General features: G+C 40.2%; 1 protein-coding gene across 11 annotated transcripts in view; it reads left to right on the forward strand.

Moving 5' to 3' along the window:
• NKTR (natural killer cell triggering receptor) overlaps positions 1-8,922 on the forward strand; it is a 45,998-nt gene extending 37,076 nt beyond the window's left edge. For 9 of the 11 annotated variants that reach the window (XM_067292006.1, XM_067292007.1, XM_067292012.1 and 6 more), the window contains 5 exons: positions 323-3,277; positions 3,522-3,617; positions 3,937-3,996; positions 4,579-4,677; positions 6,367-8,922. In XM_067292006.1, coding sequence (XP_067148107.1) covers positions 323-3,277; positions 3,522-3,617; positions 3,937-3,996; positions 4,579-4,677; positions 6,367-6,445 — 3,289 coding nt within the window. In that variant the 3' untranslated portion in view covers positions 6,446-8,922. The remainder of the gene's footprint in view (positions 1-322; positions 3,278-3,521; positions 3,618-3,936; positions 3,997-4,578; positions 4,678-6,366) is intronic. The other 2 variants (XM_067292009.1, XM_067292010.1) reach the window with 1 other exon arrangement.
• Positions 8,923-17,510: the final 8,588 nt, after the last annotated feature.

Raw genomic sequence — 17,510 nt, forward strand, 5'->3', positions numbered from 1 at the left:
ATCCCATAACTGCAGAGGTATAATTTTGTGGACTAAGTCAAAATCTCTTTACACTGGTTCTACAGTATGCAAAATTTGCTGATGTTGGATAACTCATCTCTTACAGACAAGATATAGCCCTCTCGATAGTGTTGTAATTCCATATCTTAAAATGAGTGCAACAAGCCTAGTCAAAACACAGTTGTCTGTTACCAAATACACAGCTTTTTTTATACTTTTTAAACTTTATTAATTGCCTGGAGGAGGAAAAAAAAATAGTTGTCTTGAATTTTTTTTTTAAGAATTTCTGCTTAGTGGGATTTGTTGTTTGTTTATTTTTAAGGTTGAGTGACCCATGTACAAGCAGATGGGATGAAAGGAGTGCATCCCGGAGATCGAGATCTTGGTCACATAACGGCTATTCTGATCTAAATACTGTGAGATATTCTAGCCATCACAAAAAACACAGAAAAGAGAAAAAGAAAATGAAACATAAAAAGAAATCTAAAAAGCAAAAGCATTTCAAGAAGCACAAGCAAACTAAAAAAAAGAAAACATCACCATCATCAGATGTAGAATCCTCTCATTCCTTTCTCAGGAGGGCAAAATCATCTTGTAATCGTGAGAGGAAATCTCGTTCTTCTTCATTGTCTTCTAGACGTTCATCTAGAAGAGACTGGTCTAAATCTGACAAAGAAGATCAGAGTTCATCAACTTTATCAAGCAGAGAGACTCGGTCATACTACAGATCCAGGTCAAGGTCCAGATCTAGATCTAAATCAAGATCTTATTCCCCAGGAAGTTCTAGATCAAGATCAGCCTCTAAATCATCACGTTCTCGAAGTAGATCAAGATCAAGTTCTACCTCTAGGCATCAAAAGACAGTTTCCAATTCACCACGAAATATTTCAGCACGATTAAATGAAAATAAGTTGAACAAGACTACTGACCCTGTAAGAGCAGTTATACTACCGAGTGATAAAGTTGTTGTACCGCCTGTTGTCCCAGAAAACCTCCCTGTTATACCCTTAAGTGATAGCCCGCCACCTTCAAGGTGGAAACCTGGGCAGAAACCATGGAAACCATCTTATGAGCGAATTCAGGAAATGAAAGCTAAAACAACCCATCTAATGCCTGCACAAACTAATTATAATTTAGTAATTGCTAAAGAGGCTAATATTTCTTCCTCCTACCGTAAGCGACAAAGGAGTTCAGATAGTGATCGAAGTGGTTATTCCAAATATCATAGTGATAGAAGCTCAGATAGTTGGCTGAGATCAAGAAGCAGGTCCTCTCGAAGTAGGTCATACTCAAGATCTTATACGAGATCAAGAAGTCCATCTAGCTCAAGAACAAAATCCCGTTCTTCTGGCAGATCGGCATCACCGAGTAAATACCGCAGTGACAGGTCAGGTTATAGTGAGTCAACATCTTATTATTCCCTTAGTAGTGATGATAGACACAGAAACAAAAGAAAATCTGCATCCAGGGAGCAAAACACTCGGTCCCTTAAAATAAGGCAAGAAACTAGCTCTGAAGGTACTCTCCATTATAAAGGTACTAAAGACTATGATGAATCTTCTCAAGGATTAAGAGAGAGTGACAGTTTATCATCTTCAGACTTTTCTACTGATAGTGAGCCTTCTGTCAAAATAAAAGTAGTCCAAGAAAAAGAAGGTCATTTTCAATTAGAAGGAGATGCCCAGAAGCAAGATAAAAATAACTTAAGTTCTGAGAGAGGAGAGGAAAAATTGAAGTGTGAACGAGATACTGATCATTCAAAAAAGAAAACTGTTAAGGAGAAATCTTCTGGGCAATTTAGAGGTGGTGCAAAAACTAAACGAAAATCCTATTCAGGTAGTAAATGGGACTCCGAGTCAAATTCAGAACGAGGAGATGCTAGGCATAACAGAGGAGATTCCAGACCCTCATCTGGTAAAGAGGAAGGAGAGGCCTCATCAGGATCTGATACAGAGCTTAGTGTTACCAAAAGGACAAAAACAAAATCAAATTCTTCAGAAGGTTTTCTGGATTCTGATTGTACTTGGAAGATGAGCAAACAGCAGTTGTCCTCTTCTGAATCCGAGAGTTCTCATTCTAGCTCAACAAATATTAGAGGAAAGTCAAAAAAACACAAACATGGATCGAAAAAAACACTTAAAAAATCACATTCCAAAAAAGCAAAAGAAAAATCAAAAGGGAAAAAAGAGAAGAAACACAAAGTTCAGAAAAGAAAAGAAATGTTTCATTGGCAGCCCCCGCTTGAGTTTGGTGAAGAAGATGAGGATGACATAAATGAAAAGCCAGTTACCAAGGATGATAAAAAAGAAAAGCAGCTTATCAGAGACATAAAAGATAAAAAACAAGACACTTATGAAAATGATGATATACTCAAAGATATCATGGGAAATGGTGAAAAGTCTTGTATGGAGGAAAACTTCTTAGGTAAAAACACTACATGTGATACCTCACCAGATCACAGTAACCTTAATAAAGATAGCATTGAACCAGACACTTCAACCAGTACTTTAAACTCAGGTATAAATGTGACTGCTTCCAAGAATGAGATTAAACATACTGAAGAAAGTAATCAGAATGGGTTGGAAGATGTTATTCAGACAGATGACAACATGGAAATTTGTACTCCAGATCGTAACTCACCAGGGAAGGTGGTCGTGGACATTTTGTCTCCTGTCATCCTTGATACTAAACCCCAGACTTTAAGTGTTAGTTTGAACAAAGATGTACAGGTTGAGACCCCTGAACCAGATGCTGTCAAACTAGGAAACAATATTTTAGACTTGATTAATATCAAAGAAGAAAAAGAAGTAGGAAGACAAGAAAATAATTCTGTCCCAGTGTCTAGTGCTAAAGACAGCAGTTTAAAAAATGAAATAACTGAAAATACACAAAGTAACATGGTAGATAATAAATGGAAGCCTTTGCAAGGTGTTGGCAATTTACAGCCAGCTACTGTTAGTACTGCCACAGAAGTTAAGAATGCAGTTTCAGCTCCAGAGCCAAAGCCAACAGGTTTAAGAATTGAAATAAAAGCTAAGAATAAAGTAAGGCCTGGATCTCTGTTTGATGAAGTTAGAAAAACGGCACGGCTCAATCGAAGGCCAAGGAACCAAGAAAGTTCTAGTGAAGAAGAATCTCCAAGTAGAGATGACAATAGCCCGTCCAGGAGTCTTAGTAGGTCACGAAGTAAATCTGAATCTAAATCCAGACACAGAACAAGATCCATATCTTATAGTCACTCAAGAAGTCGATCACGAAGTTCTACATATTCGTATAGGTAAGACACTTGCAGCTTTGTTCTCACAGCCCACCATGTTAACTTGAAGGTTCCCATATTTTTAAAGCATGTTTTTCTTTCCCGAGTCATGTTTTTCTTTTAAACAGCACTGTATTTTTTAGCAACTATGGAATAAATATTAAGCTTAAAAGATAAACCTTTATGCTGCTTCCTGTTTTCTACTGCTCTTTGCTTTAGTTATATTCCAGTATGTGCTTTTTTTAAGGTTGTTTATCAATTATAGGTCAAGAAGCTATACAAGAAGCCGAAGCAGAGGGTGGTATAGTAGAGATCGGTCAAGAAGTCGAAGTAGTTCTTACCACAGTTATAAGAGTCGCAGGTAAGCTTCTCGCACTGGAGACAGCTGCATAATACACCGTAATCCTAATAAATCAGGCACAGGAATTTGATGCTTGAGTCTCCAAGTGAGTTGGAAATATGTTGTGCTTAGCTATGCATACTGTAGACCTCTATTTGAACTGCACAAGTGAGAAGAGTCAGTTTTTTGAATTTCCTGTTACTGAGAGTAATTTTGTTTAATGTTTTGCAATATGGGTAAGGAATTCTGAGCAAAACATGTTCCTTTCCCTCCATTCCCTATTCAGCACTTACTTTTGATTTAACTTAAAATGTCTATATGTGTGTTTTTTGTTTGTCAGTCGAAGCTATAGTAGAAGTAGATCCAGAAGTAGTTCTTACGGTCATCACAGTCGATCCAGGTATGGATTGTGTTTCTATACTGACTCTGAAATAAATGTACTTTATAAAAATATCTTACTGTAACAACGCCCCTTTGTTTGTGATATTTACAAATACATGTCATAGCAGTAAAATCAAAACAAAATTAACACAAGTGAGATTCTTTTAGAAGTTGAAAATAAGCAAATCATCCTGGTATTACAGTGTTAGGAGATGATATGAGATAAAGGGGAAGGTATTTACTGTTATTTATTGTTACTGTGTGAGTTATAAATAGAATCACTTTGTTTTCAAGAGTATTAGCAAACAAGTTGTTTACCTAATATGCAATTCACAGAGAAAATAAAAAACCTTAAATGCTTAGTAAGTCTCTTCTAGTTTAATAAATTTGAGTTTATTCTTACTGTTGTTTTGAAGATACTTGTATTTAAACTTCTTTAAAATGTAAAATTATCCTGTTTGCCAAATCCTTCAAGAGTAATTTCTATATAGCAACTCATATGTTTTCATATGAATGTCTTTAAAGCACACATTTAAAAATTAATGGCATTTTAGTTAAGGAATTGTAAATCTACAATGACTTCCTTCTTCCTTTAATAAAGTAGGTCATACACTTATGATAGTTACTACAGTAGAAGTCGAAGTAGAAGTAAGAGGAGTGACAGCTATCGAAGATCTAGAAGTTATGACAGACGATCCAGGTATGTTATTTACTAGCATGATTCTATGCAAAAGAATTTGCTAAGTATATACTTAAGTTTACAAAGGCTAACATTTTTTCCCCAAGAACAAAAATATATTTTTATCAAAAGGTGTAAATAAAAAAAAAAATAAATCGTGTTTGAGTGAGGGTGACTAAATCAGGATATCTGACATACGAAATTGTGAGTGTGGAAGAAACTAGAGGAAGAAAGAGTTGAAAAGACACCCACACATTATCCTCTCTTATTTAGTTCGTTGTGTGTACATTCACATAAGTTCAAAATAAGCACTTTTTTAAAAATGTTGCTTTTGATTTAAATCTTGGGAGCTACTTCCTTGTATGATTAAAAAGCACTTAAAATTTTTATGTGCCCTGTTATGGCTTAAAGGCTACTTGGTATGCCAAGAATCCCACTGGACGGTGAATTCTTCTTGGCTAGACTGCAAAAATAGATTTATTTAAAAAAAAAAAACCCTACTGGAAGGGAAACAAAAAATTTGTGTTATCTAGAATTAACTTTTAACTTCCTAGAACATGTTTCAGAAGAATTTTTATCTGCAAATCCAGTACATTGCTGATATCACTGTTTATACTGTTTTCCATAGTATAAATTTAGGATAAATTATCCTTCACGCTACAAGGGAGTTACCACAGCTGTCAGCGGGCGTGTTTCACAAAGATCCAAAGTGGAATATGTTCTTTATGCAATGAATAAACTTCAGTGATGATTCATTTTTTACCTTTTAACATGTCCCTTATTACTCAGTGGTAAATCAGCCAGATCTGTAACACCACTGCTAATTTTTGTGCTCTGCTGTCCTCATACTCTTTCTTTCACAACTTTGTACCAACTCAAAGCATTTCTCCCCCGCCCATCTTCCCCATCTAGTTCCGACAGTAAGACAACTTTCATCATGTATTTGAGGGGAAATTAATGAGATTAATGGAAAGTGTGGGAAGAGACATACAAAATCATTGTTTTAGGATATTGGGAAGCTTCAGAGGAACAATGCTGGATTATGGTATGCTCATCCTTCATCTAGAAAACTGTCCTTACAGGTGTGAGATTAGATAATTTCTAATAAAAGTTTATTCTGTATAATCTGAATATGTCCTGTGACTTGTCTGAAACCACCTGGACTGTATCTTGATGCTTGGCCAGGTGCTGAGCTTGGGATTCTTTTGGTCTGGATAAGCCAAAACATTTTAATCTGCTATTTCCACCCTCCACACGTGCTCACACACTTCTGTTGTTCTGGAGCCTAATTCGATAGACACTTCTTCACACTTAAAATTGCAATATATAAAATAAGGAATTGTGGGATCATTTGAGAAGCATTTGCAATATAAAACTATATTTTTAGAATATACTTTTTGGTCAGCTGTTAGTATTTACCAGAACTTAGTTATTGTGAATGGCTGAAGCTGTATTGAAGAAATCAAGAAATTTTGTAGTTACAATCGCAGTCTGTCTTCAGTTGTACAGGGATTTCATCATGTAAATATAATGATTATTTTAATTTTGAGTGTCCTTTAATGCATATTTCAGTTACATAACGTGATCCTATAAAAGACTGTTTTCTTCTTGTCTCATGTGTCTGTTGCTTGACAGTTTTTTGACATGATTAAAATTTTGAATTTGAAGTGCAAAATACAATTTTGAGGCATTTTAATCTTTTCTTTGCAGATCTTATGGCTCTGACAGTGAAAGCGATCGCAGCTACTCTAACAATCGAAGTCCCAGTGAAAGCAGCAGATATAGCTGAAAACGTTTCTTTGACGATGGAAAGTGTATTTAAGAATTTTGTCAGTGTTGTGTAAAAACAAACAAAAAAGCTGTTTCGACAGTGCCGCAGGTGAAGTTGAAGGGAGTTTACCGAGTGAGCCGAAACTTTTACCATTTAGCAGTGAACTCATTTGACTGACTGCATACCTATGGAGAGGAGGACTGAGCTCAACTCAACTGTTTTTATGTCAAACGTGACTCTTACAAAATAAGAGAGTTTTGTTTCCTTGAATCAGATTTTTCCAAGCCATGAATGACACTTATGTGAATTTGCTGACACCGCTTTTTCTGGGTGCAGCAGTCTGTACTGTCTTGAAGTATCTTTATATAAACACCATAGGGCTTTCTGCCTGTTCCTATTAAATATATGCTAGCAACTATAAAACTGTGAAGAAAACTTCTTACAAGGCTGCCGTTTCTAGTTTATTAAAATGCCTTTTTTTTTTATGCTGGAAGATCGGTTCCATGCCATCTTGTTTATTGACTGTAACATTATATCGTGTGTATATATATATATATAACAGCTAGGTGATGAAAGCAAAGACTGCCACTCTGTCTTAATTCTTATTGTACTGTGATACTACGGAAGTCTCCTGAAAAGGATGAGATTACTACACACCATAGGTATTGTAAAACTGATGAGCAGCGAGAAAGTGTAACGAGTCAGTTTTGATCTTAATATCCAACTTGTCTAAACTCGAATGTTTTAAAGTGAATTTTGTGATGAATAACGATGCTCTTAAGAGTTTAAAAAGCATTGCTAAGCAGTCCTATTTCAATTCAAATTACAGTGCTTGGCATACTTCAACAGAGTTTGAAGTTGACTTGTAAACTGTTGAGTATATCATGAGTTTGAAAACACTTTTTAAACACTTAAGCGAAAATAATTTTTGAGAAAATAAACCATAATGGTTCCTTTATAAAAATGTCTGTAGATGTATCCCATTTGCCACAGGGAATATCATTGTGCAGATATTGAGTTATATATTATTAAAGCGATATGACTATAAAAATACTGACATGCCTGGTAAACAGCATGGATAGTACTTTCAAAGTAAACTTTAATACCAAAAATGACTCCACGCTACAGATGAATGGTTTGCGAAAGTGTTGTTTTAAAGCTGAAGAGCATTGACAGATTTTTGCAATATTCTAATTCAGTTAATTACAAATGATTTGTAAAGTTTTTTTCAGTGTTTAGGAAGTTGTATACTAAGAAGCAGGGTTTTTTTTCTAATGGCATAATGTACCCTGGAAGTGGGGTCTATAGTGGGGGAAAAAAACAGACTAGCTAATAGCTTTATTAGAGCTAATGAGTACAGTTGTATTATAATAGCTTTCATTACTGACTTTCTGTAATGTCTTGAGATGCTTTAGTTTTCTCAAGTGTTTTGAAATAGTGAAAATAAGGGTTTTCTTTTTGTGCTGTTTTATTTTTTTCAATTTCATCAGGACCTGGGAGCTTTGAAAAGTAAAAGTGGTCATTTCTTGCTTCAACATCAGTTCATACTATCTTTTTGATTGAATTAAATACCAAAAATTAGGTTTTGGTGCCCTTCTGAAACACGCAAAGAAAGCTCAAAATAAATTTTGGGAACTTAAGAATGCCCTGTGTCTATGTCTGTGAAAAGCTACTTAAGACATTTGCATGCAGGGTCCTAAAACTGACATAATTGTCATGGCTATTCCACTTTCCAAAAGAAACCAAATAAAGGATCTGTATGTGCTCCTTCTGGACTTAAACCCTTTCTTACTCTTATAATTCAATGAAAAAGTGTGCGCATGTAGTCCTTTTAAATCACTAACTTGTAAATTCCTTATAAATGTACTTAATGTTAAAAAGCATTACTCAAGTCAGTATACATTTATAGACTTATTTCTAACAGCGTAGCAGCCATTTCAGAGTATTGAATAAATATTTCATTGCTAACTCAAGATAATGTTTGTCGCAGCTTCATAGTTCTAAGGGCAAAAGTAACTTCTTTTTCCCCTTATTGAGAGCATAGCAGTAGTGGGCTAGTGGTGTAACACAGTGTACAAAATATAAGCATTGCCATTCAACTTTACCTTTTTAACAAAAAAAAAAAAAAAAATTGCTCCAAAATCTGATTTTGCCATGTTTCAGATCAGAATTGATTTTTTTTTTTTTAAAAGGCTGGGAAAATATAGTGAAATAGAAATACTGTTAATAATTGTAGTTGTCCAAACTTTTATTGCAATGTTACCAATGCCTATTTCATATCTTGAATTACAAGCTTTATAAAGGAAATCGCTCTGGTAGATGGTTGGGGAGGGACGGGGGGGACTATTTTTTACGTAGTGAAATTATGTTAAATTGTTCTTCAAATAGAAGATGCACCACTGAGCGGGTTTTCTAATGTTGGTCTATGTTTTTGCAATTTTGTTATTCCAAAGTAGCTGCTGTTTGTAAAATAAACTTTTGTATATATCTGCGAATGCTGTTTTCTCTACCTTTGGAAAAATCCCTTTCTGCTTGAGAGAAACTTAGAGAAAATTAAAAATATACTTCAGTTTCTGTATCCACTTTTGTCCCTTGCAAGACTACAACTTGTCCTTCCTTCTCCTGACCTACATAGAAAATAATTCCTCTGCAAGACTCTGCGCTAGGTTTACATAATAGTCATAGGAGGAACAAATATTTTGAAATTTCCAAGTGATTTGAGGTCTCGCCATTTCCTCAAGATACGTAAAAGGTTCCTACCCTTTGTAAAAAGATATCCTTAACAGATCTTTGCGGAAATCTCTAAATGTGCTCAGCTGAACTATGCTGTTAAATATTCTTTCTCGAATACACATTCCCACATCACTTCCGTAGCATATTGGAAACGTGGTGTTAGTTCAAGGCAGCAGATGTAACGGCTCAGCAGACTAACCCATTAGTCTTTTAGACCTTCACTTCCAGAAAAACTGGATTTCATTGGAAATATTGGCTTTGTCCTAATGGAGAGGCTAATTGCCTTGGTCTGAGGTGGAAAAAAAATGGATTTTTCTTAAAGGCAAGGACAAGCGGTAGTGTTTCCTTGTGGTTCAGTTTAGTCTTTAGCATGATCTGGCTAAGCGGGCGTTTTCCAAACTTCGGGGCGTTGCTGCTGAGGGAGGAGGCGCAGGGAAAAGAAGGACCTCTAGGTGCCGGGAGCTACGGTGACCGATTACGTTAGATATGTTTATTGGTATATACATACCAGTTAAGGTTAATTTCTTAATCTTGAATAGCTGATCTTTGTAAAGAAGCACTACTGAAATTCCTTCAACTCGGCAAAAATCTTCCTAATACAGGCATTTAGGATGCTCTTAGCAGTATCTTTCATTATTCCTTCAAGAAACTGTCTTCCTTCTGCCTGAATTCATATTAGGCTACACGGTTAACAACCTTTCTTACCTATAAACGTATGGCGTTGCTTTTCATGCTTAAAAAGCAAGTCTGTGCAGCACGAGGGTTTTATTTTCGTGATGCAGGGATATCTCTGGTGCTAAACGTTGAGTTCAGCCTTCTGTCCTTGGGTGCCGGGAGTTAGGCAGCAAAATAACTGGGCTGGCTATCAGGTGCTGCGGACCTGCTGTTGTAGAGGTCAAGCCGTCACCTTGAGTCGGGTACGGAAGTGTAGCGGTGGCGCGTGCGGAGCAGGCTGTCGGCAAGTCGCTCTGCTGCAGCGCACAGGGTCAAAAACAGTAGCTGATACCCAGTTATGTATTAATAATTAGTGACACTTTCTATAGAATAATCTTAAGACCTATAATGGATTTTTTTTTCTTTTTTTAAGAAAAAGGGGGTGTCTAAATATAGTTAGGAAGCCTTGGTCTATGTGTTCTCAGTTGTTTCGCCAATAGACTATCCACTGCGCAGTATCCAGAATACTTTTGTGATGTAGCTCTGTAGAGCAAGCGTACGGTCTCCAGCTGCAGGTAAATGGTTTCCTCCTAACTTGGCCAGAATAAGAGAATAACAAAGAATCTGTCCAGCTATAAGGGTGTCTATCACATGAACAACTGCTTCCTATAAAATGCACATTTAACAACAGCGTAAATGCAATTTTCCTAAGATATCTGCACGCAGAGAGCTTGTGTTCCTACGGTATCGCTTTTAAGCCAGGGCTATTTGCGTCCTTGTACTAGAGGGTAAGAAGCATTTGAAGTGCTCTTTCTGAAGATCACCGAGTATCTGACAGTGTATTAAATTTCTGTTGATGGCTTTGTGCGGTTCGTCCTGATCGTGCTTACGGTCTGGAGCAGAACGCAGTACTTAGATGACCTTGAGCTGCACTCCGCAATCCATCTGGTGTAATTTCCAAACTGAACACAGCCCGGGATTTAAATCATGAGAAGATTAAGCTTTGCATGCTCCACCCCTACTTAACATCTGTATAAATAATTTTTTTTTTATATATATATATGGTTGTGAAACAGTAATGACTTTCCACCTGGTTTTAAAATGTTCTAGCTTACTTAACCGGGGTAACTTAAAACTTTAAAAATCATATAAACAAAGGGACCGAATCTTGAATTTAGCAATGCCTGTGTAATCTTCCCGAAGTAGAAAGGATTGCATGCGGGAAATCGGACAGTCCGTGGCAGTGGGGGTTTTATTTTATTTTTCTAATGAAGGTAATATTTCAGTCACAGAGGATGTGTTAAGAGCTTGTGGGGGGGGAGGGGGATTCATTTGGTATTCTTAATTAATATTTCTACTGCGATATGCATCTGTCCTTGACAGAGCATGATGCTATTCAAGGATACAGAAAACGAATGTCCTTACCTAAAGAATGGGCTAGGACGGAGAGGGCTGATCTCGACTTGCAATTACTCTGTAATTATGTCCTAGCCGTCGCCACCAGTCGTAAAATTCCTTAATTCTTGTTTTTCACCACTGCCCCCCCCCCCGAGGGGCTGTCCTTCCTCTTGTCCTTTCTTTCACTGCAGGTCACTGCGCACCCCGAGGAGAGGATAAGGAAGAGTTTTCCCGATGTTCCCAGCGCCTTAGCCGCCCATCCCATCGCTGTTGCAGTGTGTGGGTAACTGGGCTGCCCAGTGCATTTGTGGAGTCCGAGAGGGAAAATGAGCTGTGAAAGGCGTGAGGACCCGCTGGAAGGCCCTCGGCATCAGTGGGGCAGAGTAAGGGGCTGGAGAAATGCCGAACCATTTGGGGAAGGTAGCAGCAGAGACGCGTCGTGGTCACAGCACCCCTCACCGAGGGAGATGACCGCCTGAGGCTCTTGGGTCTCTCAGTGCTGCTTTCAGAAGCATATTTAAGTAAGAAAAAACAATACTCGGCCCAAAGGCGGCTCTTTCATCAGGGCAGCTATGCCAAGTTATACTCGCTGTCGCGGAGGTCCAAGGCAAGGGGAGGAGAGCAGAGCGCTTTCCCGGCAAACCACCCCCCGTATTCCCTGCCCGCTCAGCATGTCCAAGCCCAATGCCACTGTTTCGGGCTAGAGCAGTTGACTGCCTGGCGTGCTTTGCCATCAAAAAACACCTCTAAGTTCAGGGGCAGGGTAAAATACTGAGGGCTGCTGTTGCAGGTCTGTGGCACGCTCTGGCCGAGGCACCCGCAAAGGTTTTGTAGTATAAAAGACCTGAGGCGCTAGAATTAAAGTTCCTTGGTAGCGTGTCGGTGGTCGTAAACACGTTGCAAGGGCCCAAAGAAAAGCAACAGGACCAATATATGATCATTTTTCAGTAAACGGGCTTTTGCAACTGCGGTATGTGAACCATTGTGTTTAATAATGGCTCTATAGACTTTTTTTTTAATTTTTAGGCTTCTGAGGTCTGCAGTATCCTCTATCGATGGGTTTCACCTTTTAATTAAATAACACGGGAGGGAGAAAAAAAAAACATTTTGCTTTAATGTGCGGTTTGGTAATATCCTTGAGTGTCCTAAGTTCTCATTTTGAGAGAAAGAGTGAATAATCGTTCCCAGTTCACTTCATTTCACTTATTTTCAATGTCTTCCCTGTAGGGACCTATCAGGCCTTATTGCGTCCTGTGACTAGTGCCGTCCAGGGGTCCTTTACATTAGCCGCTAATATCTGCCGTATTCATTATTGCAAAGGTAAGAGAGCGGCAACTGGTCTGGAAGCAGCATTGCTATTTGGCGCTAAGGCTTAGACCTAATTTGGGGAATGTGACTGCTAGGTATATCTCATGCTCCCTTGACTTTGCTAGCGATTTAACTTAATATATAATAATTACATATATAATGTTTATTACCTTACATGATATTAATAATAATAGGATAAATAGCCAGTTAATAGCTGTCTATTTAGCTCTGTGGTTGAATAAGGATGGACTTCAGCCCGTGCTTTGGTGGCCTTAGACCTTACCTCTTCCTTCTTGAAAGATTAAATCTCTGCGACCAACAGCCGTTCATTTTACGGAGTCAAATAAAGGAATATCAAGCATTCGATGTGCTAGTCTATTTGGTGATGCCTGTGGGACAAAGATGGTCGGGCAGCGGGGTATTGCCTAGGACTTAGAGACTGATGTTCAATTCTCCGTACTGCCAAAGACCTCACGCGTGACCTGGGCTGATCCTCCATTCCTGGCAGTCCTCTAGAAGAGTACCGGGAAGATATAATTTCTTGCTGAGTAAGGCATGATTGGTTACGGCGGAAATGAGAGCTGTCTAAGAATAATTTGGTCAACGGTAGGGACTTGGGGGAATAGCATCAAAAGCCCAGGCTGCCTCGTTGTGTCTCCCTGCTTCACTTCCCATGCTGCTTGGTGTGGTTTTAGACCTCCTGCATGTACCAAACTGCAGTGTTATAAACACTGTTCTTTTGCCATCAAACTAGGGGAGAAACAAAGTCAAGAAATAAAAGCTTTCGTTGAAAGATCTATAACATACATATAGATATATATTATATATATATTTAAACATCTGCCTGAACTATCCATACTGGGGGGGAAAACCAAAAAAAAAGTCACGTCTAAGCTAAAGGTCCTTTGCTCTCATTTAAGCCCTGCAGCTGAAGAGAAGAAAGTTTTTCCTTCTACTTTGGCCAGCTTAAATACTTGTAGAAGAGTTGTGCTAGCCCTTGCCTACATCTCCTCTTGTCCGCCCCAGTAGCACCCGTTCCTTTGGGCTTTCTTTGTAACCGGTGCTTCCTCCGTCCGTGATGGTGGTTCTTCTCCGTCGGCCCCAGCTGTCCCCAATCTCAGTACCGAGAGGACAACGGGCTCCAGCCGAGGCTTTGCGGTGCCAAAGCATCGCTCCGTATGTCTTGCGGCCAACGTTCCTGTTTACATATCCCTGTTTTTTGGCAGCAGCGTGCCGAGGGCTGCTCGCCTTGGGTTCGCGACGCGCTAGCCCCCCACAGCGTTCCCGCTCCCTCGCTGCGCTGCCTTGGGCAGTTGAAGGATCATTACACAAGCAGCAAGTTTTTCCTTTGTTTTCACCGAATTGCAGCTTTTTTTTTTTTTTTTCCAGGCCGTTTCTCTGATGTGTCGAGATTGTTTTGAAGCGTCAGCCCATCCTCCAAAGTACTTGAAGTCCCTCCCGGCTTGGTATCGTTTGCAGCTGTAATAAGCAAATTTTCTCTTCGTGCAAGCAATTAATAAAAAAATATATATTTTGAGCAGTACCAGGCCTAGGACACGTCCCTGGGGAATCCCAGGCTACATATCTCTTCAGTTTCTTGGAGAATCGTAAAACGTTCCAAGTCATGTTCCCTCCTCGCAGCACGGTTTTCCGCCGCGTTCGTGTCATCTGTCTCCTGCCGTCTTTCCCCTTCCCTCGCAGAAACGCCAACCGCCCCGCGTTAGCACGGCAGCGCTGGGGAACAGGGCGAGCGCTGCGGCCAGGCGGTGTTGCGTGTTGTGCATGTTTGCTGGCGAGCGCGGTTCTCGCTGTCTCTCCTCCAGCGGAGAAATGCTAATTTAGCTCCATCTCCTCTCCCCAGCTGTGATTCTTACTAAGCTTGCGAGACTCTGGATGCTCTTCAGAGCTGCGCCTCTTCCAGATTTGCTTGAAATTGGCCCGTTGGTTCAAAAGTTATTCAGGAAAACGGTCTGCCAGATGCAGACACAGATGGACGGAGACAACACGATCTCATATGCCTCGTTTTCTTAGGCAAGCAGTCTTTAAAAAAAGAAAAAGAAAAATCCTATCTTGCTTTTTAAAACGTCCACCAAAGACAAAGCTGGGAACGATCTTTGATAAGCTGCTCTGGTGATTAATTCCCCTCAATCTTAAAAAAAAATAATACTTTGAAATTTAATTCTAACTTCAGTTTGTTTAACTTAAGCTTCTGCACGTTCAAACCTCGACCGAAGGTGTCTGTTACTTGTTTTCCATGCAGGCGCTCGGAGGCTGTGATCTAATCTCTCCCGTAACATCATCTTTAAAAAGCTAAATGCGAGTGCGTGATCTTTGAGCTGTTTGCTCTAGGAGGTGTTTTCCAGGCCTCCGGTTCGTCCCCGTGACCTTTTCGGCTGCGTACCTTGCAGCATCCTCCCTGAGCTGAGCGTATCGGCACAAAACACGCTATTCCAGTAGCCCTTAGTGCTTCTAGCTTGCACTCCTGTAAATCAGCCTGCTTCTATTTGATCTTCACACGCAATAGTCCTGCTTGGGAAATTAGTTCCCATGACCATTAGTTTAGGCAGGGGAGGGAAGTTCATTGATTTCTGTGACTGCATGCATATAAATATATATTTATTTATATATGCAAGTACGGGGTTTTTTTGATTCACTTGTAAGGCTGATGCGTGTGCTTTGGTCCCAATTCACTGAATATGAATGAACCGGGTCAGCTTACCACGTTGCCACCACCTATGGTAACAGGATAAACCTATGGTACCTACCTACCTGCCTACCTATGGTACCATACCTACCACCTATGGTACCTCTTCACCCCCTTAACTCATCCAAATCGTAAATGAAACAAGTTAACGTTCTTCCGTGTCGTAAAAAGATAGCGGAGAAGGTGCTAATGCCTTCTGCCCCAGGCGTCTCCAAGGATGAAGAGCCTGCACATGAAGGAGTTGCGGGAAGAGGTGGTAATTCAAGTCACAGCGTTGCAATTGCTTTCAAGTACTCCATGTACTCCCGGGAGCAACGAATCCCGAATGTATTTCCAAGGAGAGCCACAACGCTATTTGCAAAGCGCCCTATGCTGACGCAATCTGCGCTGATCGTAACGAGCAATAATGAAATTAGAAAAGCACAAAGCTGCTGGAGTACCTCGGAGCGATCGGAGCAAAACCTGCCAGATCTGCTGCTCCAGGTCGGGGTGACGGGCTCAAAGTGACTCCTGTACATCTCAAGCCCTTTCCCCTCTTCCCTGCTGCTTGGCAAAAGGCTCCAGCTAATACTGAATAAGATGGTTTCTCCCTGCAAACCCTGTCCTTCACCTTATCAGTTTACACCCCTACCTTCCGGAAAAGTTCCCCACGGATTGCAGGGACTCAAAAGCTGGAGGGGAGGAGACGGCACTTGGACATTAATGCAGTTCATGTGCATCCACTTTGCCACACCACAAAGTGTTAATGTTTCCCAGACGGTCTTAAAAAGCACAGCAGGGATCATCTAAGGAAGAGGCAAGGATCCAGTTTGTTCTAATAAATCAAGTAAAAGTTAGGGTAGACTTGGAGACTGGTACAGAAGAAACAGTTAATATCTACCTGTTATTGTGCCTTGACTCCCCTATATTCCACTGAGCTGTCAGAAATGAGGAATGAAGTAGGACAGATTTTGTAGATATGAAAGCTGGGACTTTATTTTGACATGCTGCATCCTACAGGACTTTGTTTCCTGAATAGCAACTCTTATTTGGGGTAAAGTTTCCCATACTCCCTGGGGACTCTCTTGAATATAAATGCACCTCCGGGTAGTTCCTAATCTTGATAATTATTTCAATCAAGATACCAATTTATAACTTCCTGACTAATGAAATGCTGTTCCTTACCGCATTATCCTTTGATATGTAAAGATGCCTTTGAACTGCAGACCCCTTGCTGGGAAGACCCACGCAGCTTTAACACCTGGCTTGTCGACAAGCCAAGGCATTGCTGCGATGCAGACGTGGCTCTCCTTGCCAGCCCTGCGGGTGACACCTGAACACTTCCGAGCGATGGCAGAGGTTCAGTCCGTAAGCTTGTACGACGCAGTGTGGCACCCACCTGATGCACAAACCTTTTCGCAATGGGTTGGATAAGGAATGACGTTTACTGCCAGTTCTTGATGAAGTCTAGGGGCGAGAAGCAGCAAACCAAGCGCATCTCGCTGGGTCCGGGAGAGCCTGGTTCAGTAAACTGCTCCATCTTTCTTTTAAGAGCACGTGTGCCCTGCTGGTTTTAGCTAATAGTTTATCTAGCCTAATATCCTGTTTTCCAGCAGCAAGAGGAGGAGATAATATTTACAGAGGACACGCAAGTGGCATGATCTCCAGTTCATTCCCCTCTACTCTCCCAGCACCAACAATCTTTGCATTACGGGCGTCAGTGGGTACCAGCCTGCCTGATCCCTCTGCCACGTGCTGATGGACCTCTTGCACGTGAATTTGTTCAACCCCTCTTTGAACCTGCTAACGTATCTGGCTCTTGTGGCAGCAGACTCCAGAAGTTCACCACCTGCTGTCTGAAGAAGGACCTTCTGTTCTCTGTTTTAAGCTGAGCTGCTGCTAGTTTGAATAACACTTCTGCATTTTACTTTACTCGCTGCCTTCATGATTTTGTGAACCTTGCTCATAAGCCCCCCTCAGCCTTCGCTTCTCCAGACTGGAGTCCTGAGTTTTTCATCTCACCTCATAAAGCAGCTGCCCCATCCCATTAGTCATTTTAGTAGTTATTCTTCTATGCCGGTTTCAAGCTCAACATCATATAACCAAGGTTTAGACTTTTTTCTCCAGGTGCTTTACTTCATATATTTCCAAACTCATATATACTCCATATATATACCAAACTCAATTGAACTTTTTTTTGTCTCCTTACTCACTTTTTAATGTCCTTCTGGAGTTCCTCGCCATTGCTATGGCAGGTGATGACCTGAAGGAGCTCATCTGCAAACTTGGAGATTTAGCTGTGCTCTC

Source organism: Apteryx mantelli, chromosome 2, assembly GCF_036417845.1.
Source record: "Apteryx mantelli isolate bAptMan1 chromosome 2, bAptMan1.hap1, whole genome shotgun sequence".
In the NCBI taxonomy this organism is placed as follows: domain Eukaryota; kingdom Metazoa; phylum Chordata; class Aves; order Apterygiformes; family Apterygidae; genus Apteryx; species Apteryx mantelli.